The sequence below is a fragment of the Curcuma longa genome, chromosome 11, assembly GCF_044706935.1.
Source record: "Curcuma longa cultivar G26 ecotype Majalengka, Jawa Barat chromosome 11, ITB_CL_G26_1.1, whole genome shotgun sequence".
In the NCBI taxonomy this organism is placed as follows: domain Eukaryota; kingdom Viridiplantae; phylum Streptophyta; class Magnoliopsida; order Zingiberales; family Zingiberaceae; genus Curcuma; species Curcuma longa.
This window is the reverse complement of record NC_133871.1, coordinates 2,411,499-2,432,362: the sequence shown is the minus strand read 5'-3', so window position 1 is coordinate 2,432,362 and position 20,864 is coordinate 2,411,499. Positions and strand designations below refer to the sequence as shown.

Below are 20,864 nucleotides of genomic sequence, written 5' to 3'. Positions count from 1 at the left end.
AATAATTGACCAAAATTACTTGAAGCAAATTTGATCAGAGCTACTACAATAACATTGAATACGAGTATTTTCAAAATAAAATACTCTTATTTTATTTTATTTATTTAAAATAAGCCACTCTTTTAATTTTCACCCATTTAACTTCATGATCTATATATTTAGATTCTGCGATGCACAATTAGTTCGCCAAGTCTGCCCAATCAGATTGGCTTGCCTGCTCGCCAAACATACCTAATCCACCAAGCCTAAGCCTCCCTCATCTATCAAGTCCAGTTGTCATGCTTAATCAACTTGAACAATCCAATTGACTCGACCATATTTGCATTTTCTCTTTAAGGAGTGGAAAAAATTGAGTAATTTCTTAGACTGATCTTCTCTAATTATTCATCCAAATATTAGAACAGAACTATTAGGGAGTAAACAATTCTGATTACAGTCTAATTCCATTCATCATGGGCAGCAAATGCGCATGCAGTCTAACTTAATTTCCCCTGCATGCAGCTGTATTTACTAGGAGGATATTTCACTGAACTTTTATTTTACTCATCAAGGTTTCAAGAACCATCAATTTGCCTCCTAGACATTCCAACTCATTTCATTTCACAACGTAGAAGGGTGATTTTATTTAACAAGTAGGATGAAATGAAATGAAATAGATTTGAAAAAATATATATAAACTAATGTTTTTCAGAATGAGAGGTGAAATGAAAACTTTAAAAACTTTGAGAAGTAATGTATAACTTTCTGTCAACATAAAAAGAGGATAACTTGGTTAATGATGCCTAAACTAAAAGAGGAAAAAGAGGAAGCTCCAATGTGCTATAAGAATTGCTATCACTGTGAATACAAAATTATTTAGTACCTTTAAGAATTATATGCAAATTCATCTTGATTCTCTCAGTAATTCATTGGTGGAAGACTATGAATTCCTCATGTAATTAATTGAATCTATACCAGATGAATAAAATGATTGGAAGGAATATGAATGGGATTGAGGGACTCAATCTTTAAAACTCTAAATTAGCCAAACCCATGAAAGCCAATGGAAGTATGAGAACTTGAAAGTTTAGGTAATTTTATGACTGCAAGAATGCCACCTGCGAAGGAGAAGATGGACGCGAGGGCAAATGCAGGAATATTGCCTCCTCCGAAGAGAGCGTCCCAAGGTCCCGCACCAATTGCCACAATCATCTGTAGTAAAGTCACATTAGTAAAAGGCAAAGTTCATCATCATCAACAACGTAAATTAACTTTTCCATTTGGAATCGCATATGCCAATCTTATTCTATATTAAACTCTATACTATGCAATATCAATGATAATTTTCAAATTAATTAAATTATTTTCATTAGATTGACTAATATTTACTTTAGTCTTCCATTCACTCCATATAAAATCTTCTAATCACTCTAAAAGGTGAAGCCATCTAGTGAATGTAATTTCTTTTGCTTGAATTATTTTAAAGTACAAAAAGTCAAGAATAAAGTGCATGGAAGCTATGGATCCACTAGAGAATTAGTAGATGGCATCTACTAGAGAGAATTGATAAAGGCCTCAATGTTTGGATTGTGTTCACTGTAGATGAAGGAAACACAGGCATAATAAGTGACAGAAGAATCTTTCTAGTCGCATTTTTCCTCCAATTTTTTTTGGGGAAAAGGAAGGAAAGGTTGAGATTTTTTTCCAGTTTGACCCCGATCATTTTTGCCGGATTTGGACCCCAAAAAAAATACTGTTTTTCATTGCAATGGGGCTCAGACCCTTTCTATCTCTCTAGGAAACATGGAAAGGAAATTGTATCCTCAAAGGAAACTAAAACTAGGGGAAATATTTTCCTAACCTTTTTTCCTCCTATGAATTTCTTTGTTCCTATCCTCTTTCTTTTTCTGGTTATTTTCTTCCCTTGGTAGGAAAGTGAACTAACTCTAGGATCAAATGTATTCTTGTTCATATCATCATATAAGCGTTTCAAAGATGCATATGGGAAACAAACCTGAGGAACGACAATTGCAAGATTCAAAACCCCAGTAGCCAGTCCTGAACAGGAAATTTATCACGTAAGTTTAAAGTGCAACAACTGGACTTGTACAGAGCAAAAAATGGCGCAAACAAACCTTGTCCTCCACCAGTGCCGGCAGTCAACTCGGCCGTCATAGAGAAAGGCACACTGTATGCAATCTGCCGTGTAACATTGTATGAAAAAACATGTATAATTTTCCATTTTATAGGAGCAACCAAATTATGTCGCTGTGTATTTGTACTTACAGCTAGAGGGAAACCAAGAACAGAGAAAATAACCAGGGCAGCTGTTTTAACTGTATTGTTGCCTCCAAGAACATGTTGACTTGCAATGGTGTCCTCGTTAGTAGACACCAAACTTAGGATTGTAGTGGCAGCCATGCAGATGAACACTGCAAAGTTGCTCATTGCCCACACTAATTTCGCACCCATTTTGCGGCACATGGGATCAACAAAGAATGAGCTAACTCCCAGAACAATCTGTTGAAATTAAAAGCTTAACCAAAAAGTAAGTCATGAAATGAAAAGTGATCTTATGTTTTATTTGTAATATCATAAGAAATAAATAATTAATAGTTATCACAACAATAAAAATCTCTTGAAATAGTTTGCTTGGCTCATCTAGCCCACATGATTTATCTACTCCAATATGGCAGGTCTATCATACCTAACAAGTCCCACTGACATTGACTCGCTAATCTCACCTCGATAGGGAAAAGAGTAGCTTTTCCTATGAACTAAAGTAACCATTGATCTTTATGAGACGTTATAAACTACCATTACCTGTGAAACCATCATCATTAGCTAACAAGCAGAGAATTTATACTTTAAAACAATATTTCAACCAATATTAAAATGTTTTAGAAAGTTTCTTAAGTTTGACAGGAAAATTATTTGCAAAAAAAAAACATAATCATATCAGAAAATCATGACTAACGAATTTATCAACGATGTCATTTAAAAGCCCCGTGAAGTGGAATTAGACTTGTAGTGAACTTAGATAACAACATATCGATGGCAAGGCATGCACCTGGTCAGACTGGAATGTTGTTGCATTCATAAAAAAAAACATGCAGCTTCACTACAATGTGCTAAACTTAAAACTACAGTAGGTTATACTTCATTCGAGAGAACATTATATTTGGAGCTACAAGGCTAAAATATATTGCTTATGAGATCTTACTGAATTCAATAGCAAACCAACTGCACCTTCTCTGACACCAGTTTGATAATCGGTTCGTTCAGTAATGTCCCCCATCGGATCCCCATGGTAAACCTCTCGTCCCATCCAGTCAGTGTCAAAAAGGAAAAAGGGAAACCATGATAGCTACAAGTATTGTAAAAGTAAACAGATCAGTCATAGGGGATGGAACATATCTGCAAGCCTAAAAGAAAATTGGTACTGATGAATGTCAACTTCTGATGTCATTACCCAAGAAAGACTCATAACAAAAAGCACTGAATGCATTCCAGGTGGCAAATGCCTCAGGCTTGTTAGAATGTTAACCAATACTGCAGCGGGCCCATCATTGAAGGCTTCACTTTGGTCCCTATTTTTGCAGAGCTCCAGATCTAAAGAATTGGCCATTCCACCTTTACCACCCATCTTATTAAAACGCAAAGTGCCACTATCAACCTTCTCTGTTTCATTTCCTTCAAATTGGCCTAGGTATTGTTCAGAATCTTTCAATAGAGGCGAGGAGTCAGACAAATGTTGCATAGTTTTTGGTTCCAGGGGAATTTCTTTGGCAAAATATAAAGTCACAGACATACAAAGCAGAAGGAAAAGCTGCAAAATTTGAAGTTAATAGAAAGTCATAGATTTGCCATTCCATAAGTATAAAACTAAAGTAAAAAAGAGTGTGTGATAGTGATGAGAGTAAAAGATAAACAACAGATTGTGGAAGTATTTACAATTTGGTCAACTGTAATAAAACAAAAAAAAATCAAAATTCAGCTTAAGGTTGACTGGGATGGCACAATCAGCTGATGAGTATAGAAATGTTGCAGGAAATCAGATCAGTGGCAAAAATGATAAAAAATAATACAAATAGCTTTCAATAACAATCTTTAGCAATGCATTACCAACAAATTGTTCAAATAATGAAAAAAACATAAAACACAGCCTAATACAACTTGCTGATACCATCATTTGAGAATTGCTTGTTTTAATTTAAAGTGGAAAATGGTTTGTTGTACTGATCATCAAGTAAAAAATATAGTGACGATAAAATCACACAAATTATAAGGGTGATGTTTCTCTGTGAGCCCATCAGGGCTGTGATAACTCCTAAAAATTGTTGAATGCTAATTCAATTATAGATAGCATGATTCAGTAGCTAACCCCTTTTAGAAATTGAAGAACAACCAGCCCTATGTTTGCTTCATTTGACTGCCAATAATAGAGGATGAAATGGAAGGAACAAAGATATACTGACTAAAGTTATTGGCTTATTCTTTTTTGTACTATCAGCAACAGTATTGCATAAAAGAAAGCATGTAATTTACAAGTCTTCTAAAATTTCGAACAAGTCATAAGATCAATGTTTAATATACACACACACATATATTATAAACTCACCACAGCAACAAGAAAAGCTGCCTTCAGATTCCCACAAACTTCACAGCAAGCTTTTGTTGTCAAAAAAGGAAACCACCTGGATGAGAAAACTGCTTAAGATTATCATGACGGTGGATGTGGTCAAGATGAACAATATTGGGTTTGCATTAATTGGTGTAACTCAGTTCCGAAACAAATGTTTGTTGTCTAAGTTTTAAGGCTATACATATACCTTGTCGAAACATACAAATAGATATTTAGGTCAGTTAATGGGTTTTTTTGTTCAAGTAGCTTCGTATACAAGCTTTCCCTTGATTTTAATTGGAGAGAAAGAGAAAAACTAGAAATGCTGAAGTTGAAGAAATCTAAATTTTCTCTTGATCAAAGATTTCATCACATTAATAAAATCAAAACCAAACAAAGAAATAACTAAAGCATATGGCTCCCTCATTGCATAGTAAAGAAATAGATTCGTATAGAGGTGGCAGATATTTAAGAAATAAAGCTGTTAGCATCTAATGCTTACTACTATATGTTCATACACAAGAACAAATACAGGGGTGAACCATGTATCTCCAAGAGCAGGTAAATATTTATGTATAATGTGTATATACATGTCCATCTATGTAGCTATATTGGTATGTGTATTCGGTTTAACCAAACCTTCAACCACAACAAAAGCAAATACAGCAAGAAATGCACAAGTACAGAATTTGACAAGCATACTTGTGCCAAAGGCCACTCGCACCAGATGCAAAGCCTAGTATATTGCCAAAAGCCATCCAAGAGCAGAATATGGAATTTGCAGAATTACACTGATCAGGACCTATCGCAATACATGGCACTTTGTTCACTTGATGTTCTCATCAGTAAATGAAATAGACAGTAATGCTGATCAGTCAGATAGTAGAAGAAATGAATATTAACCTGAAAGGTCTGCTAGAAGTGCACGAGCTGGACCCTAAAATCCAGTCAATAAAAGGTATCAAAAAGCTCATCAGATTTAGTAAAATATGATCTCAAACTTGGTTTCTACTGCTAAAGGTGAAAAGAAGTGATGTGGCATCCTTGGCCAAAGACTTCTAGTTTTACAATGCAGTAGATTGATAGCAATGTCTTCAGTGCTAACATTTGTTTATTATCAACTCATTGATGCAATGCAGTACCAAATACAAGTATATTGAGTCATGTAGCTCAACTGTGGACTTAATAGTTAATACTAACTCAACATTTAGACTGACTAGAAAACTAGTCTTATAGCATTAGTATGTCATATATTTCAGTTATATGTCTGCTCCGATGCTACCATTTGTTTGTCAACTCATTGGTGCTATGCCATACCAAATACTAAATTGAGTCATGTAGCTCAATTATTGACTTAATACTAACTCAACATTTAAACTAACTAGGGATCTGTGTTTGCACTTGATAATGCATAATCTGTTGATTTGCAGTTTATTTTTTCAATGTACTCAAACACAACCTCCTCTTTTTTTTAGTTTATTTATTTACTTTTTTACTTCCATATGAAACCTTAACCTACAGAAATATGTGGCAATAGGATACCAACGATTGTATCTATTAGAATAAGCATTTGATGCAGATGCATAAACAGAGGCATAGACAAACTTTCATACTTGCACTGTGTTGTTAGCCAGATCCAGCAACCAAAAACCAATCACAAAAACAGCAGTCGCTAGCGGTCGGGGACCCTTAAAAGTACTGCAATTTTGTAAAGATTTAGATTATAATATGGAGCATTCAGCATCATTATAGACATTACTTGCCTGCAATGTTCATCAGTATCGCCAAGAAAGAAACCAATATCTGCTGAAAACCCAATCAAGATAACCTGGATATAAAAAGGGTTAAGCCTAATAATGAAGTGCAGTAAGTTATATAAGCAATATCTGATAGTGTCTTACAGCAAAACAAATCATGAGGCAGCCAAGAAAAATGAATGGTCGCCTCCTTCCATATTTTGAGTGGCATTTATCACTCCATATGCCGACACAAGGTTGAACCTAGAACCAGGAATTAAAACAGGTATATTCAGATTGAAACTATACGGTTTCTATTTAAACCAATGGAACTAGTCATCTGGTCCATAGAATATTTCCAGCATGATGGTAGTTTATGCTTATACCAAAATTTGAAGAATTTTGTTAAGAATATAAATGTACAAATTGAATTTTTCCTAAATCTTATGCTCAGTAATTTAATAAACATATCCTGGGTTTAATTCAGCCAATGTGTTGGCTTGGGAGTACATTCGAATCCAATCCATTTGTTAACATACATAAGCCAAAGTAATATAAATATATAGATTGGTCACTATACTTTCTTAACTGAGACATTCTAGGAAAACTATCATCTGATCCAAATAGTAGGGTAGTAAAACTATACAATGATGGAGTGTGAAATAGTTTGTTTCAGTTCTAAAATTGAACTCTACAAGAAATGCAAGACAGTATTGAAAGCTAAAACATTATGTTATCAGAACTCATCCAAGAATCCCCTAAATGGATCGAGCACAAATAGTTGTTTCAAATAAACATGAAAAAAAATCATATTCCTCTACAATGAGTTGTCTAAAGACTCTAAAGCTACTAACAAAGCAACTACAGAGGAAAGGAATCAATAGGCTCTAAAAATCACAGACTTTAGAACACTACCAATTGCTATGAATCAGAAAAAAAAAATCATGTTATAGTACTAGTACATAAAAAGTAATCAAAACTGAAAAAGAAAAATAATATGAGATAACAATGATATACAGAAAGAAAATCCTGACTTAAAAACATTGTCACAGTAAATATGCAAAAGCTTGTAATAAATTTCAAAAAACTCTAAAGCAAGCATTCACATTCTCATAGTAGATGAAAAAAGCACCAGCGATAGGCTATAGCAAAAAGAATAAGTGAAATCATAAAAAAGAACCTGTGAAATGAGATTTATATAGTTCTGGAACAAAATTGGCAATATCAGTTTCGTAAAAAAAAATTATTACCTAGTGTAGATTGAGGAATGAAAACACTGAAATCAATGTTTACTAAAAATAAAATCATGTTTTCCACATAAAAGAGTTTATCCTACATGGGAGAAGTTAAAAAGTTAAACTTCTGCACAGTATAACATCAGGTAATGTGTTTAGGAGTTGAAGGTCCTCCTAAGCACTACGAGAAATGAGAACAAAAGAAACAAAAAAAACACAAAGTAATATAAGATCAGAATGAAATGAAATGTTAAATGATTTGGCAAAATTTATATCTATGAGTACATCGAGAAAGATTTATAATTTCCTAACCAATGTCATCATACATCAGATGGCTTACCACTCCTATAGAACAAGGAGTCTACAACATCCATAATACCAGATTATATCAGATCAGACATACTAGATTGCATACAATTGAGAACATGTAGGCAGCACCCAAGTTCAGCATGGGCATCTACTTGGTTCAACATAAGAATGAAAATTAGGCAGGTCAGGAAAGCCACAAAATACCAATTAGTTCATTAATCTATGTAGCATGTCAATCAAGCTTATTGCACATGATTCATAATCTTTAAGCATATAGCTCAAGGATTATCCATGGGCAAAAGCTTACAAACTAATGATCAAAAGGGGTAAGGTTTTACGTCCCTTTTGCTGATGAGTTCTCAATTTATTATTGTGAAACATCAATAGTTGGTTTTTTATACAACTGGTGATATATTAATAGTAAAGTAGTTTTGAAGGCATGTCATACTTGTAATGATTGTTCTTAGAGAATAGTAATTTCATGCATGAAAAGTTATCTTGCAGAAGAAAGAAGAGTTATGTTGGAAAAACAGCTCAAATACACCTTAATGATGTGATCAGAAAGAAAAGAACCTGTCGCAATCAGGAATAGAGTGCAATAGAACAATAGGTCTCTAGAAAGTAAGAGAGAAAATCCACACAAATATTCTATCCATGAGTTTGAGAAGTGGCAACTAAGCACATGAACAAATTGAACGAGTCAAGAAAAAAATTCAGCAAGGTTCAGTATAATCATCAAATGATGGAAAGATATTGTTTTGACACAAAAAAATCTCTGAGACCATTAACAAAGGGCAGCCCGGTGCACGAAGCTCTTGCCAATGTGAAATCCGGGGAAGGGTCTATTATACGCAGTCTTATCCTGCTTTGCAAGAGGTTGTTTCCAAGACTCGAACCCGTAACCTCCATATCACACAGTAGCAACTTTACCATTATGCCAAGGTTGCCCTTCTATGAGACCATTAACACATGTAAAATTTATATATATGATAAAATGGACCAGTTTATTAAATTTACAAAGAAAAAGGCATCATCTTTTGTCTTCTAAAAAATCTGTCTGATATATGAAAAGATGTCAATACAAACATGAGCATAGACTGAGTTCAATTAACAGCTCATGACAATGGACTAGAGTAGTTGTCGTGCATAAAGTAAGACAAATATTCAAATGTTTCCAAAACGAATGACTGTTGGTAAAATCCTACTAGGACATTCATAGAAGAAGTGATCAGATAGAGGCAAATTTGACTAAATTAGATCAGCAATAACATATACAAATTCTGTATTCAGACAAAGCCATGACTAGATAAATTGAGAGTACTCACAATGAAGCCAGTGATAGGTCCACAAAGCCAAATGAATGAAGAAAAGGCATGTTCTATGCCTAGTGTCTGTGAAAGAGAAAAGGTTGGTACCATTAGAAGATTCTGAGATAATTCAAGCAAGAAACCAAAATGGAGAGTAAATTATAAGAATAACAACTGAAAGATCATGTGAATACTTAAGTATGTTCTGAGCTGAAGAATTCAATAACAACTGAAAAATGATGATAATACTAAAGTATGCTTTGAGCTTGGGAGTTCACATCAGATAGGGGAAACTGCAAAGGAACAACTATAGCAAGTTTTGACTTTTAACAGTAGTAATAACTTCCTTCTGAAAAATACTGCTCATCAGTATGGAACTATCCCAAGAAGAAAATTATTTACCTCTGGCAGATATTTTCAGAAAAATTATCAAACCCTGCCAGGAAGAAAATAAAGGTTACTGAAGGGTCAATAACTATTTTCCCAATGCTTTTCGACACTAGCAACAAAAGACCACATGTTCATGCTTCAGTCATCCTTTACATCATACACATCAGTCTTCACTCCTTTGGTATTTAAAATTTGTTAAATTTAATCGGTTAGTTCAATAGATTCCTTATCCTATGATATTTTAACACCTACAAAGAAGTCTTCTTTCAGAACTTCAGCAAGACTGTAGATTACTGAACTTGCTCAGCTGAACCAAAAACTTTTACACTTATGCAGTAATCTTGCATTATATGGTTATGTACTAAAATTTTAGATCCATTTTGTTGCAACTTCCCTAATTATAAAGTTAGTAATGTGCATACTATCTACACAATTACTTGTACGTGATCAATATTCCAAGTTAAGGCATTATGAAACCAAAATTGTATGTATATGCCCCAGTAAGTTTAGAAGCAATAACAAAAATAACAGCAACTCCATTTTCAATTTCCAGTTATTTTATTCCATAGTCTCAGAAAACTTCTCTTGAGCTTACTTTTCATAATTCTGTTTATTACATTAGAATATGCACCACTTAAGACATCAAGCCGAGGTATTATTTTCATGAGCTACACCCATAAAACAACCACTCATCTCAACACAACCTCGGGTCTCCTCCAAATAGAATCGCCCGAGTATAAAATGAAAGCGCACAATCATTCAGGCACCAGATTATAGTGCTAGTTACATCTTGCCAACTATAAGAATGTATGTTCGTATCAATCCAAGCATACAGCGCACCCAAATCCGTGAGGAAGTATCACCGTTTAAACACTCTAAAATACATCTCTAGAGCCAAAAAGGCACCGAAAGTTTTAAAAGTTGTTAATCGAACATCATAATTCGATGTGTTATCCTTCCGATCCAAGTTAATGGGTCGTACCTGGATGTAGGGCGTCAGCAGGGACAGCTGCAGAGCCCACCCGAATTGGACCCCGGCGGCGACCATACAGCTAAGGATCAGCGTCTTCAAGCTACTTCCCTTCTTGGGGCGCAAGGCGCCTTCCGAAGCCGAGGAGACCCCAGATCCGTTGGTGCGGGGGACCGGATCAGCGCCGATATGAGCGAGCTCGACCTCCGCTTTATCAAGGTGGCGGTATAAGAGGCGGCCGGGGACTGCGTCGGAGGCCATTGCGGACGGATGTCAGAAATCGAGCAAGCGTGAATGGTGGGATCAGCATCCAGGGGAACGAGAAGAAGCTGCCGACATTGGAGGGGCGAAAGAGGAGGGGGAGGAAGAGGAAGACGAGGGAGATTTAAAGCGGAAGCGTGGGGAAGAAGACGACTCCAAGGAGAAGGAATGAAATTGTTTTTATAGCAACTTTTTTTCAAAATTCATTAGGCAAAATCCTACCAGCTATCCCAAATAAGCACCTATCCTTCCAACATGAACAAAAAAAAAATTATTACTTATTGAGTTAGTTACAATAAAATAAAACAGATTTATTAAAGTAGACAAAGATTAAATTTTAAAACTGAAATAATATCCTTCTTTTATCATGATAACTGTAATTTTTTGATTTATCTCTTTACATAGATGATCATAAATCCAATTCTTATAGATGGTCGTGAGCTTGACCAGACGTGATGAATTCCATCTAAATGAATCAAAAAATATTAAGTTCATCTATTTTAATATATTATTAATTATAATTGTAGTAATTATATGTTGTAATAATTATAGAATAAAAGATATTTTTAAAATAAAAATATGATGATAATTATTTTTTATGAATGTTTGGTGACTTTAAATATCAATTTTGATGAAAATAATTAAAAACTCATGTTCAATGCACCTTCATTTGATTTATTCACTCACATGGGAATATCTATGACTTTAAGATAAAACTAACGATAATATATGACTTCATATTTGGAGTTTAGTCTTCCTATGCAATATGCAAGACAAGTTGACTTGCGCATTGCCTTGATTAGGAAGCAATTAATTAACAACAATCTTGAAGTCTCACTCTATATTTTTTTCAAAAGTACACGTGTAAAAAATAGGTTAATTAGCTACCTAATTAACCTACCCTTTCCCTACTTAAACTCATCAATTCTACATTAAATTGGTTTAAGTTAAATGTTTCTTTAATTAACCATAGTTATTTAAATATATCCCGATTTACCCTTTAAATATAAAACATGAATATTTAATTTTTTTTATTTTTTTAATATAAATGTCCACCCGACTAATTTTATAGATAAACAACCTTCTCATTCCTACTATTATGATTCAAACTTGGATCCTTTTATTTATTTTCTTAAGTACTTTATCATCCTATCACATCACACGACGCTTGTGGGTGAGAGGTAAATCATTATCAATTACAGTTTCTCGATTTACTTCTTCACAGATGATCGTGAGACTGATCGTGTGGGATCACTAGAATGGCGGATTCCATCTTTCGCTAAAGAGAAGTAAATCATTGCCTTTGGGATATAATTGAGTTAATTACAACGGGACAGACTTACTTCACCAAGGCAATACCCTCCCCGTAGTGGTCAACTGTAGCTTCTCGATTTACATCTTTACAGATAGTCGTGAGACTAATCGTGTGAGATCGTTAGGGTGACGGATTCCAACTCTTATTGGAGCAAGGTAAATCATTAATATTTGAGATTAGATATGTTATTATTATAAGTGAATATTTAATATTTTATCGTCAATATATAAAAAAAAGAAAATATAAACATTTAGTAAATAATATTCACAAATATAAAATCATATTTATCAATAATTTTTTTATTAACACATCAACTAAAATAAAATTAAAAAAAATTAAACATTCAAATAAACTCAAATTAAAAGACTAATAATATCTAAATGAATTATGTTGAAGTAAAAAATTCAAATAAAATTTGAATAATCAATTTAACAATTTAAATTTTAAGTTCACTCGGTTCCATTACTAAATAATTTTTAAAAATATAAAGTTTAAGTCGGGTTGATTAGTTTACAATCTTTGTTAGTCCAAAGTTAAAACACCATTAATACCGAGATTAGTCACTAATTACTCACTCCTCTCCGCGCGGGCCTCTTCGCTCACCAGCTCACTCCAACCCCACTGTCGTCCAATCAGTACGGTGGTCCCCAAAGTGGGCCCCACTCCCTGCGCGCACGAGCGGCGCGAGCTACGACGCCAACCGCGGCCAATAAAAAAATATTAATTATTACGATTGAGGCATCGACGCACACGTGACGCGAGCCTGTGGAAGTACCGAAACACCCTTGATCTTCTCCTCCATTTATGTGCCACTCTCTACCATATCGGCCGTCGAATTTGACGATTCCAGCATTCTGACGGCAGAGATTCGCTTGTGACGGGGCAATGGGGATGAAGGTAAACTGGTAAGTTTGGCAGACTTGAGTACGACATTTGATGGCGTGTTTGACCTTCTCGCTTTGAAGCTGTTTCCACTAGAAGGTTAATGAGATTCGACTTCAAATGCTTCTCTTCTCTCCAGCCCTCTTTCTCCACCTCGCCGTCGCTTTCTCCTCCTCCCTCTCTCTCCGATCTCCTTTGGTGGCGAGATCCGACTCGTTTCTCTTGGAGTTTTATCGATTCCTGTTGGGGAATTGCCCCGATGCGTTCGTGAATCGTCGCTCTTCGACGGGATTTGAGTTGTTCGTACATAAATCGGTCCGCGATTGGGGGATTTTTTTTTTTATCGGGGCGCTTTCTTTCTTCCGGATTTAGGAAGAGGAGATGAGGGGCGTCAATAATAGCGTGGAGACTGTGAATGCGGCGGCGGCGGCGGTTGTCGCTGCTGAGAGCCGTGTCCAGCAAGTGACCATTCCGGTTGGTTTCTGCGTTCTCTTTACTATTTTCTCCGCTAGTTCGTTCTATGACTTTGATATGGTTATTGATGTTGGGTTTCTTTTGTAGTCTCATCGGGTTAGAACTTAGATCTGTAATGGTTACAGAAGTTTTGACTTTTTATGTATTTCCTAGGGCACACAGGAGATCTGGGCAATGGTTCTGTTGCCATGAGTTTTTTGAATTTATACTGTTTAATTTTTGTTTCCTTAATCAGTTAACGACTCAAATCCGGCGAGCTACAAGGCAATCGTGTAAAGGTTTTATTTAAAGTCTGTGAATTTCTTGTGAAGTTGTGGGTGTTTGGTTGGTACTGTTTAATCGTGATAAGCTTTAGGAACTACCTATCAGTTCAGAACATAGTAAACCCTAGTTAAGCTTTGCATATTATTTCTCTCTGTGTGTCTGTGGTGGAAGTTGATTCTATATTACATCCTTCATTCGTCATTTTTACACATAAATTATGAGTTCCATATTTGCTTTGAGTAGCTGAATTGGGCTTATTTGTTTCTTTCACATTAGTTAAACTGGAGATAAAGAGTGAGCAGTTGATGAGGGTGTCTTGGATCATCATGTGCCTAGACTAAAAAAGAAAATGTTAACAAGATTATGGTATAACTGGATATTGAGTATTGGACTCTCAAGAAACAATTCGTCCCCAAATATTATCTAAAAACGGATGAAAGTGGTAAAATAGATGTTTGAGGTTATTAAAAACAAGATAAAACAAAAAATATTATTGGCACTAAGCAATTAGTATCTTCGGTGAATGATAAAGTGAAGAAAAGACGTCTGAAGATGAAAGTGACAAAAAGGAAGCTTGAGGTTATTAATAAATAAATAAATAAATTATTAATCCTAGAAATTAGTATCTCTGGTGGATGATAAAATGAAGAAAGCTGTCTGAAGACAGAAGTGGTAAAATAGATGCCTGAGGTTATTTAAAAATAAACATAAAAAGATATTATTACTCAAAAGCAATTAGTATCTCCGGTGGATGATAAAATGGAGAAATAAATTGACACAATATGAAAATGTTCAAAAGTGACCAATGAATTCTACAATTAGATGAGTTCGATCAATATTAGAGTCGAGGATGCAAAAGGTAGGGGCAGAGCAAATAAAACTTTAGGTAATTTAATAAAAAAATGAGTTAGTTGATTTAACCATCACTAGTGGCATAGCTTTAGATAGAGTTTGATAATTAATCCATGCAACTGACCTCCAAATAATTAGGATTAACATGAATAGATATATAGTTAAATAACATATATGGTAGTAAACCTTAAAAACGAAGTTTCTCCTTTTTCTTATTAGTTTCCATGGAACATGATATATGGTCTTAACTTGGTTAAAGTTGGATAAATCTGGATTGAAGCTTGACAGAGATGTTTTTTAAACAAATTAGACTACTTTGGTAACAAAAAGGTAGAGTCAATAGCATTCTTAAGCCGCAACAAGCATGCTGGGAGCTTGAAATAGATATGTTGAAATGATGCTGTCTGATATGTCATTTTAAGTCATCAAATCAACTTCATGGCATAGTCAAAATTTTCTCAATGATCATGGGCTGCATTATATTCATTGTTTTCCTCGAGGATTTGGCTGTATTATTTCTTGAGGTGTTGGATTTACTGAGGCAGTACACATGCATAGATATTAGAAATTGTAATCAAATTGATAGTGATTAGTGGTGCTAAGCAGTAAAATTTAAATGATTATTATTGACTTTAAAGAAATAGTCCAGATCACAACATTAAAGACGAAAGAGATAGGAAAAAATAAAGTAGATTGTTGTTATTTATTCCAGGCCTAATATATTTTTCCTCCCACCCACTTGACTATCATGTGCCTTTTTCCTTCCTTTCCAGTTGCAGCTTCAGCTTCAGTCAATTCTATCAAACATAAGTTTCACTGCCAAAGTTTTATATAGCCTAGTTAAACATCTGTTTCCTATTTTAAGTTCACTCAAACCCTCTTAGTTGCAATTGTTCTATTTGCCCACTTCAAGTGTTATCAATGGTCATTCCAAGGAAAGCAGTTTTGTTTTCATTTTCATATTGGTTTGTAGGTTTGACATTCAGTGGACAATTATTTCAAGGATTTCTCAAAGGAGTAGACACAAAATATGACTCTATAGTAGTGCAATTTAATGTTCTTTTAATTATCTTGCTTTGTTACAATTAAGGTAACTCTGCACAATGCTATATCACTAGTGAATGAGTATTAATGCATAGATATATTATGCCTGATATTTTAGATCAAATTATTTGTGATTTCTGTAAACACGATGAATTTTATGGGTAGTAAACGTTGTTGCTTCACGCAAGCATATTGAGATATGTCATTCAGTTTCCTACTAGTTCAATAATTATTGTTTGACCTTCAAGAGCAACTAATATTTGATTATCGGCTGACAATTGACATTATTGTTTAGTTTTTGTTTATCCAACTTAAATGAATAAAATGTGCAGTTACTTGCAATTTTAAGCAAACTCGAACTTGAACCCAATCTATTAAGTATAATCAGGTACCTGAACTCAACATAAAAGGGTTGATATCCACCGATTCCCAGTTATCGCCTTATTGGGTTCCCATTGCTATCCCTATTTTCCACCATGGGAATTCTCGAGTAAATTACTTGGACACCATTTCTACGGGGATTACACAACCTACATTCTTTGAGCAATGAAAGAGGGAACCTCGTGCTCAAGCACTCAACTAGCAACCCAAAGTTTATGCATTATCTGTTAACTATTTTTTTTAAGTAAAAAGTGATTATACCTACATACAATAAGTGAGTTTCGTTTGTTATTTGCATGCAAAATTCATGAGTTTCATGGTGTTTACTAATAGTGACTCATAATATCTCTACATTCCCACCTGATTTCTTTTTTTCTTCTTTCAATTCCAGAGAAGAAGATGGACTGCCTGGCTCAGTGTGTATTGGTGTTTTGGATCACATAGAAACGAGAAGCGCATAAGTCATGCTGCCCTTGTCCCTGAACCTGCATTTCCTCGGTCTGATACCCCTGCAATTGAGAACCCAAATCATCCACCTGAAGTGAGGCTTCCATTTATTGCACCACCTTCTTCTCCAGCTTCCTTTCTACCATCAGGAAATCCCTCTGCCATGCAATCACCTGCAGCTCCTATCTCTTTCTCTGCGCTCTCAACAAGAACCTACTCTCCAAGTGGTCCAACCTCCATCTTTGCCATTGGGCCTTATGCAAACGAGACACAATTGGTGTCACCCCCTGTCTTTTCCACTTTCACGACTGAACCATCCACGGCTCCCTTTACGCCTCCACCAGAGCCTTTGCATCTGACAACCCCTTCTTCGCCTGAGGTACCATTTGCCAAATTGTTGACTTCTTCATTCGATGCAAACTGCAAGAAAACTGAGGCGTATGAGTTCCCAACCTATCAACTTTACCCTGGAAGCCCAATAGGTCGCCTTATATCACCAAGTTCAGTATGTTCTGGTCCTTCTTCACCTTTCCCTGATCCTGATCACCACTCAGCTGGCATCTCTTTCCAATCATTCCCTATTGGTGAACCACCAAAAGTCTTGAGTGCTGAAGTGGTTGGTACAAAAAAGCTTATACCTAGACACACTCGAATTGGCGGATCACTTCTGGATGGTCATATATCAGCAGCTGAACCAGTAGTGGAATCCACTGTTGTGCCTAAGAACAACGAACACACAATGGATAATAGAGTCTCATTTGATTTGACCGCTGAACAGTTCACTCGCTGTTTAGAAAAGAAGGTAGCAATCTCTAGTGAAGGGACATCTGAAACCTTTACTGCAAGAACTGATGGGGTTCTACCAATTAATGAAGCAGATAACAATAGGAGAATCGGCATTGATGACACCTACCATGACTTGCCCGAGAAAGTGCAATCTTCTCTCAATATCCCCCCGGCTAAAGAATTCAAATTTGACAACTCAGAGGGGGTTTCAGAAGCACCTAATGTTGGTTCTGATTGGTGGGCCAACGAGAAGGTCGTCGGTGCAACATCTGAGCATCGGAAGAGTTGGGCTTTTATGCCGATGATACAGCCAGGGTTGAGCTGATTCTTCATTTTATGTAAATCCAAGGGAGGAGCTTTTGTCACCGATAGCCATGTCAGAATCAGAAGCATCTGTGAATATTTTTTCTTAAATACACAGCGAAGCACACTAGTAGTGTTTGACTGCCAGATTTAATACAGGAGATCATCAACATGCACTTGACAGGCAATAAAGAGAAGATCTTGCTGTCTCTCTACCTGAACAACTGTGATACATTAATAGTCTTCTTTGCTGATTAAATAATCAGGAAACGAGTGTTGTTTATAACATATCTTTGTTCTAGAAACACAGGTTCTGCTTCAGAACTCACATCTCTAGGAACTTCAGTACCCTGTTTCTGATTTTGATGTATCTCCAGCCTCCTTGTTTGACTGCTGATGTTTTCTTATCCTTCAGGTGCATCGTCTCTTTGCAGGTAATGAGGTCTAGGTGTATCTTTTTCGACTGTGTTTAGGGTGCATCTATGTAAATGTTCAAACTGGATCGATTGAATTTGTAACTAAAATTGAAATTGATCTCAGTTGTGATTCAATCTGAGTTGGATTAGACGTCTCTAAAGGAGTCTTATCATAGAGCTGCCTTAGGATTGTAGTTTGGCCAATAATTTTTTAGATATTCTTATTGTGAATTCATGAACAAGTATCGAATCTGGGGAACATTTTTTGTAAAACATATATTTATATTTTTATATTTTAAAAAACAATTAAATTGAATCAAGGGCCAATTGCATAACTTGGGTTGCAAATCAGGGACGGCGGCAACAATTAGGGTTGAAGGGGGCTGCTCCTATTATTGATGCTTTGGCTGTGCGTGGTCGATGCTCCTACGATTTGCATTTGCTTCATTAATTTCCGTGATTAATAGATAGATGGCTTCATCTATCAGGTTTTTGATAAATAACAATATTTTTTTTCTTAATTCATGTATGTAGACCCGATTAATCTTTGAGATGGACGATCTTCCCCTTTCTATGCACAGCGGTAAGTAATAGGATAGGCAAAGACCTGACACTTAATTCCAATCATGACATCGAACTTAAAGCCGAAGCAAGTTGCCACGAATGCAAAACTCTATAAAATAAAATAGTGCTGTAGTCACCAAATGATCAGCCTCATACGTCTTCAAACTTCATCGTCTTTTAAATATTTGTTTTTGATGCGACAAATGATATAATTTATGATCTATTACACCAGAGAATCTCATGTTAATGATGTCGAAGATTTAGTCGGATTTTTATGCTTATCATGACTTATCTAAAATTCAGAGTGTTACATCATTAGCAGAGATAGGTTTACATAAGGGCTGGACTACGACTCAGGATGGCCTCGTGTGTCTCTAGTTGCATCTCATAATCATAGGGACAAAAAAAAAAGGAATTTGACCTTCTCAACACCGAAGTTATAATCGTCAATTTGAGTTGAGCTCATTAGATTAGTCTATTCTGTCAAATAATTTAAACGGATTGAATTAAAATTTTATAAATCTATTTTAAAATGACTTCAAATAGATTGATCAGTCTAAGTCAGCAATCCGTGTGTAGACCCGACCACAGGCCAAGTCCAGCCCGGAACCGGCCCGGCATCCTACTGGGCCGGTTAAGGTTCAACCCATTTGGAACCAGCGAACCGCCGGTTAACTGGCGGTTCAGAGCCGTTGGAGGGTTTTTTTTTATTTTTTTTCAACGGTTTGGATCATTTGACCGTTTTTTGATCAATGACTATGATTTAGTGTCCGTTATGATCCAAATTCTATAAATAGGGAGTTCATTTCATCATTTTCACACACTTCTCTCTCTAACTCTCAATCTCTCATTCTCAACTTCGTAAGTTCGCGTTTTCGAGTTCCGACTCCATCTTTCGACTACAATGGAAGGAGGCCGCGGTGGAAGTTCTTCACATCGATCTCGGAGGGGAAAAGAAATAGCGCACGAGGATCCCATTCTCAACATTCAATCCACCGATGATGAGATCGAGGCCCAACACCTTTCGACGCCCGAAACACAAGGAAGTACTGAAGCAATTACTTCTAAGGTTCGGGATAATCCTCCTCTAAAATCTTCTATTTTTACTAAACATTTTGAGAAAATCACTCTTCTATCAGGAGAAATGCGTGCAAAATGCAAGCATTGCAATGCTTCCTACAAATTCCAAGCCGGCGGCGGCTATGGATCGTTAAAACGACATGTAGAAACGAAGCACCCGACAGAATATGGACTCGACCTTTCTCAAACACAATTATCTAGATTTTCTAGCGGTAGTAGTACTGATTCCGATTTATTTTTATATTCTGATAATAAATTAAGAGAGTCATTAGCTAAATTTGTTTCCGTAGAACATCTTTCTTTTAGTTTTGGATCTAAATGCACATTTGAAGATTTTTGTAAAAAATCTCTTAATCCATCTGCTAAACGTGTTCCTAGAACTACATTTACTCGTACAATTAAAAAATTAGTAAAACAAGGAAAAAAGAATTTAATTGATGAATTTAGTAAATTAAATAATAAAGTTTCTTTATGTGTCGATATTTGAAGTGATTATTGGCAAACTCATTCTTACATGGGTGTAACTTGTTATTGGATTAATAACTCTTGGATCCTCCAAAAAAGGTTAATAGCTTATAGAGTTTTTGATGAATCACATACTGCCCATAATATTGCACAATTATTATGTTTAATTTTAGAAGAATATGGATTAACTCATAAAATATTTTCAATATCATTAGATAATGCTAATTCTAATACCGCTTCTATAGATGAATTAAAATTTGTTTGCCAACCTGTTATTGGTAGTTTATTTTTTCATATTCGTTGTGTATGTCATGTTTTAAATTTATGTGTTCAAGATGGATTAAGACTTTTAGAAAATTATATTAAACCAATTAGAATTACAATTTCATATTTATGGTCTCATCCATCTATGATGAAATAATGGGGTAGATTTTGTAGAGCTAATGGAATGAGACCTAAAAAATTTCCACGTGATGTACCAACACGTTGGAATTCCACATATCAATTATTACAAGATTCATTTCAATATAAAGATTTATTATGTTTATTTTTTGCAGAAAATAGTAATACTAATATTTATTTATTTTCACAACAATGAAATATTTATAGTATTATTTGTGAAATTTTAAAAGTATTTAATGATGCAACCGAATAACTTTCCGGTGTTTATTATCCCACTGCTCATTTAGTTTTAGAAAATTTTTGTAGTATAGTATTAATTTTAAATGAACATATCAATAATGAAGCTTTAACTTCTTGTATATTAGCTATGAAAACTAA

The 20,864-nt window shown here is 35.2% G+C and overlaps 2 protein-coding genes across 2 annotated transcripts; one reads left to right on the top strand and one right to left on the bottom strand.

Moving 5' to 3' along the window:
• Positions 1–844: 844 nt before the first annotated feature.
• LOC141838510 (sucrose transport protein SUT4-like) lies at positions 845–10,811 on the bottom strand. The gene is made up of 14 exons (XM_074726016.1): positions 10,563–10,811; positions 9,209–9,274; positions 6,505–6,603; positions 6,367–6,431; positions 6,217–6,301; positions 5,507–5,540; positions 5,306–5,405; positions 4,601–4,676; positions 3,452–3,808; positions 3,203–3,346; positions 2,266–2,499; positions 2,115–2,178; positions 1,994–2,037; positions 845–1,191 (listed from the first exon to the last, which is right to left on the bottom strand). Exons 1-14 carry the CDS (start codon positions 10,809–10,811, stop codon positions 1,021–1,023), a joined length of 1,788 nt encoding a protein of 595 aa, XP_074582117.1. The 3' UTR covers positions 845–1,020.
• Positions 10,812–13,137: 2,326 nt separating this feature from the next.
• On the top strand, positions 13,138–18,130 carry LOC141837641 (uncharacterized). Its single transcript, XM_074725017.1, has 2 exons — positions 13,138–13,482; positions 16,415–18,130. The coding sequence occupies exons 1-2, from the start codon at positions 13,390–13,392 to the stop codon at positions 17,579–17,581; spliced, it is 1,260 nt and encodes a 419-aa protein (XP_074581118.1). The 5' UTR covers positions 13,138–13,389; the 3' UTR covers positions 17,582–18,130.
• Positions 18,131–20,864: the final 2,734 nt, after the last annotated feature.

Bases quoted from the DNA above. Each gene is read 5' to 3' on its own strand.
- LOC141837641 (XM_074725017.1), top strand. From the start codon at position 13,390: ATGAGGGGCGTCAATAATAGCGTGGAGACTGTGAATGCGGCGGCGGCG. The intron at 13,483-16,414 runs GTTGGTTTCTGC...TTTCAATTCCAG, and splicing joins TCCAGCAAGTGACCATTCCG to AGAAGAAGATGGACTGCCTG.
- LOC141838510 (XM_074726016.1), bottom strand. From the start codon at position 10,811: ATGGCCTCCGACGCAGTCCCCGGCCGCCTCTTATACCGCCACCTTGAT. The intron at 3,347-3,451 runs GTAATGACATCA...CAATACTTGTAG, and splicing joins TTGTTATGAGTCTTTCTTGG to CTATCATGGTTTCCCTTTTT. The intron at 2,179-2,265 runs GTAAGTACAAAT...GTTACACGGCAG, and splicing joins TTCTTGGTTTCCCTCTAGCT to ATTGCATACAGTGTGCCTTT.